Source organism: Bison bison, unplaced genomic scaffold, assembly GCF_000754665.1.
Source record: "Bison bison bison isolate TAMUID 2011002044 unplaced genomic scaffold, Bison_UMD1.0 scf7180017864078, whole genome shotgun sequence".
Taxonomy (NCBI): Eukaryota; Metazoa; Chordata; class Mammalia; order Artiodactyla; family Bovidae; genus Bison; species Bison bison.
The window spans coordinates 253734-258035 of record NW_011494650.1 but is presented as its reverse complement, the minus strand read 5'-3'; the positions used below and the strand labels follow the sequence as shown (position 1 = coordinate 258035).

General features: G+C 55.6%; 1 protein-coding gene across 1 annotated transcript in view; it reads right to left on the bottom strand.

Annotated features, from left to right (window-relative positions):
* LRRC24 (leucine rich repeat containing 24) overlaps nt 1-4296 on the bottom strand; it is a 5203-nt gene extending 907 nt beyond the window's left edge. The window contains exons 1-4 of the mRNA XM_010837577.1: nt 1566-4296; nt 1136-1414; nt 821-989; nt 4-153 (exon numbers count right to left, since the gene is read on the bottom strand). Coding sequence (XP_010835879.1) covers nt 4-153; nt 821-989; nt 1136-1414; nt 1566-1940 — 973 coding nt within the window. The 5' untranslated portion in view covers nt 1941-4296. The remainder of the gene's footprint in view (nt 1-3; nt 154-820; nt 990-1135; nt 1415-1565) is intronic.
* Between the last annotated feature and the right edge of the window lie 6 nt (nt 4297-4302).

The following is a 4302-nucleotide window of genomic DNA, read 5'->3' as shown; positions in this document are numbered from 1 at the left end:
TACTTCCAGATACTTCCAGGAGACTCTGAAGTGCCAGGCGCGGGGGCTCTGCACACAGGATCTTCTTGTCCCTGGAGCTGAGCAGTCGCTGGCCTCCCTCCTTGATCCAGGCTCCCAGCCAGTGCAGGGCACAGTCACAGCGCCATGGGTTCTCTGTAGGTGGGGCAGCAGCAGGCATGTAGCTCAGGGGTGGCTCTGGAACACAGCCTGTGCGGTTGGGGTTGTTGGCAAGAGCAGGAGCCCTCTTACCTAACACCGTGTGGGACCCTTGCCACTTCTCTCTGATAGGGGGCTCCTTAGAGTGGGCAGCACCCATCCCCCCCCCCCCCCCACACACACACCCCAAACTCGGTTCTGTGATGCATGTCCAATTCATTTCACCAGTCTGAGAAAGCTCCTGTTTGTGGCGTTTCCGTGCCACAAGTTTTGCTATTTGAGGGGAACCTCTGTGTCCACATAGACATCCCACCAGCACTAAGACTTTGCACATCCTGCCAGCTTTGTCTACAGGCGCTGTCTGGAGGGAATGTCCCCACTCTTGGTCATGTTTCCAGTTTTTTCCTGCAGGCCCTCTCCTGGCTCAGTAATGTGGAAGCTGCTCAGCTGTCTGGTTTGTTCAGGGCCTTGTACATGTTCTGTCTCCCTTAGGCAACTATGACTCTACCCTTGTTCCTAGCAGCTTTCTATCATGGCTGTGGGTAGGTAGTGCTGCCCGCCCTCCAGGGCTGCCACTGGAGCCCCTTCCACAGCTGGCTGGCTCTCTAGTGCCACCAAGGAAGCTGCCTTTGCATGAGAGCCCCTTGCCTCCAGAAAGAATTACCTGTGAGGCGCAGGACCTGCAGGCTGGCCAGTGGCTGCAGGGCCTCCCGGCTGATGGTGCCCAGCTGGTTCCTGCTGAGGTCCAGCAGTGCCAGTGAGGAGAGCCCAGCCAGGGCCTGGTCCTCCAGCAGCTCAATGCTGTTTTCCTGCAGGTGCAGCTCCTGCAGTCGCTGAAGTAGAGACAGATTATCAGAGAAAAGGGCCCTGGGGACAGGTCCCCTTTAGCCTGGGCTGCCTTTTCTCCCCTTCACTACTCCAGCCCAGTAGGGCAGGTGGCAGTGCAGGAGGACCTTCTTGCACACTCCTCCCACCTCACCTGCAAGTGTAGGAAGGTGAAATCCAGCAGCTGTACCAGCTGGTTGCCAGCTAGGTAGAGCACGCGCAGTTGGGCCAGGCCTGCGAAAGCACCGACGCGCAAGCCGCGCAGCCGGTTGCCAGTGAGCGCCAGTTCCAGCAGGCGCGACTGCGTGCGGAAGGCGCCCGACTCCAGGGCGTGTAGGCTGTTGTTGTGCAGGTAGAGATGGCGCAGGGAGGCGAGGGGCGCCAGGATGCCCGGCTCCAGGCGCGCGATGCTATTGTCCTGCAGGAACAGCGTCTGTATCGGAGGGAGAGACGGCGCTTACCCCTCTGAAGGGGTCTTTATTTTCCCTAGAGCGCCCCATTCACCCACGGGGAGGCTCACACACCCGTCCCTCCGTTTCGCTGGCACCCCTTACCGCCGCCCGGCAGCCCCACGCGGTGCCCACCTGCGTCCCGGGTGGGATTCCAGGCGGGACTATGCGCAGTCGCAGAGCACCGCACTCCACCGTGGCGCTGTAGCAGCGGCAGGCGGCGGGGCAGGCGGCAGCGCGAGGCGGGAGACCCGGCAGAGACAGCAGCGACAATAGCAGCAGTGCAGGCGCCCCTGGGGCCATCTCTCGCGGGACCGGCCGCGGGGCACAAGCCTGCAGCCTTTCCAGCAGCCTCCCTACAGTCCGGCCCCGGTGGGATGCAACTCCTGAAACACAGGTTGGCAGGCCTGTCCCTAACATTTGAGAGCCAGCGAAAAGCATGAATGGAGGCACACACCGTGTCTGAATTTTGAAGCTCGAAATCGGTTTAAGAAACTGGTAAAATTTCATTGCCTTCCTTTATAAAAAGCTTTAAAAAAAAAAAGTCAAAGATCTGGAGCATCAGGTTTCAATTTAGAATTTCTCTTGTCTTCAGAGTCTCGCCACACAGGCCACAGGAAGGAAGCCTATGCCACCCCAACACTTTTCTCTCCCCATCCCCCATCTGCCTGGTACTGAAGGGTTTCCTGCTCATGCATGTGGACACATGGACTGAAGTGCCTACAACCCAACATCCAGCCACTCCTTGGATCTTAGTTGCAAGAGACTGGTATGGGCTTGGGAACACGTGGGTAAAGTTCAGGGTCAGTCACCAAAGCATGGACTAGAAGGGAAAGAATAGGCTCTGAACAGACACATCCCCTGGTCTGCATGAACTCACTCTTGAGCACTGGCATGAAACCTCAAGATATGGAGCCCAGATCAGGGGTCCTTTGCATAACCTCAGGACAGGGCACAAGTCTCCCTGTTGCTAGTGTTTGTCCTTGTCCTCACCTAATTTTGATCCAGAATTTACTCTCGTCATTTTTATCCCTAGAACTCATGCTGTGTCCTCAATGCTCGGATTTTCCTGTTGTGACTTGAGGACATGGGCACAACTGGCCTCGGGTTGGGGGGGGGAGGGCCACCAGCCACAGGAAAATGGAGGCATACTTTTGTCCAGCCTCTAGCCCTGCCCTACTTGGGGTGGGAGTGGGTAGAACAGCTTAGCTATAATTAGAGCTTTTTCTCAGGGAACTTGCTAGAGAATTGGAGGATGAGACAAATAGGAAAGCCAGTTCAGCTGTGGGGCCATGCTGACTCCTAGAAAGATGCATCCATCTTTGGGTTAGGTGGGTCCTTGGGATGACTGGGCTGTGAAAGAAGGAACCTTGGGTCACCAACTGAGTTTCTAGTGTAGTTTGCCAAGTAGGTTCTGTGCTCAGTGACCTCCTGGACTTTGAAGGAGTGTGTAGTGTTTTGTTTTGGGGTTTATACACATGCAGCTGTGATCCTAGAAAGAGAAGACCTGAGTCTAGTTCAAGGCACGAGTCCAGTTCAAAGCACAATGAGTCCAGTTGGATGGTGGGGCTGAGGTGTGCCATCAGCTAGCCTCCACTTCAAATGGTCTCTGCTCTGAACTCCTGCCTGTTCACCAGGTCTCCTACTAGGAAGAGTGTGTCATGTGGAAAGTTTTTTGTTTTTTTAGACTAAGGTTACCCAACTTCTCTGATGTTTCCTCTTCGGCACTTACAAATTCATGCTTTAATATCCAGATCCTTAGCTGTGCTGACAGATCCAGAGGGCAGACTTGGTGTCTGCCTTGCTCCTCACTGCAGCTCAGCACTTAGCACACGACAGAGGCTGAATGAAGAATAGTGAGTGGTAACGTCTCTGAAAGCCAGATTTAGTACAAATCTTGCACTAACTGAGCACACTGGAAGGCTTCACGCTGCTGCTGCTGCTAAGTCACTTCAGTCGTGTCCAACTCTGTGAGACCCCATAGACGGCAGCCCACCAGGCTCCCCTGTCTCTGGGATTCTCCAGGCAAGAATACTGGAGTGGGTTGCCATTTCCTTCTCCAATGTGGAAAGTTACCAAGTGGCCTTGGTGTTTATTTAAATCTTGCTCTAAATTTAAGTCACATAGTTATTTAAAATTACTGAACAGAAGCAAGCACAGTGAAAGTTTTAATGTAATTGTTTTGGTCTAGGCAGAGGCAATTACCAGATGTCTCAGAATGTGTGTGAACCCCAAGAAGTTGGGGGGCATTCTCAGCCCCTGGGACCCACTTCCCTCAGCAAAAGGGCTGGCCTAGAGTGCCCACCCAGCTTTCAGCGGCAAGGCCTCTCAGAGAAGATTCTTGGCCTCTTCTTAAGGACTTAAGAGGATTGCTGCTCACGTGGACACCCCCTAGATGCTGATACGTGTGGAAGAGCTGGCCTGGGCATGGTTGAGGACTCAAGCAGGAAGAGCAGGGGAGGCTAGCTCAGAAATACTTTAACCCAGCGGAAACCCTCCTAATCTGACTGGGTAGGAGGTGGGGTGTAACATACTGGATTTGGCAACAGCTGTCAGTCTCCAGGGGGCCCATCTGTGCGAGGAGGGGTGAGTGAAGGGATAATGGAGGAAGCCCTGCTTCGCTCTTCTGCGCAGTGCGAGGCCCGAACCTTGATCTCCCGAGGCGCCCCCTGCATCCCCTCCGCGGCGGTCTGTCCAGGGCAGTTCAGGGCAGGGCGTGGTCCCCGTCAGGTCGCACGCCCTTCTCAGTAGTCGACAGAGACAGAACCAGGATGGGCCCTGATCCCGCCCCACGCCCGCTGACCTTGGGCCGGGCGCCCCCTCACCTGACGCTCCCGCGGCGCGGCTCCCCCGCCGAACCCCGGCCCACAGA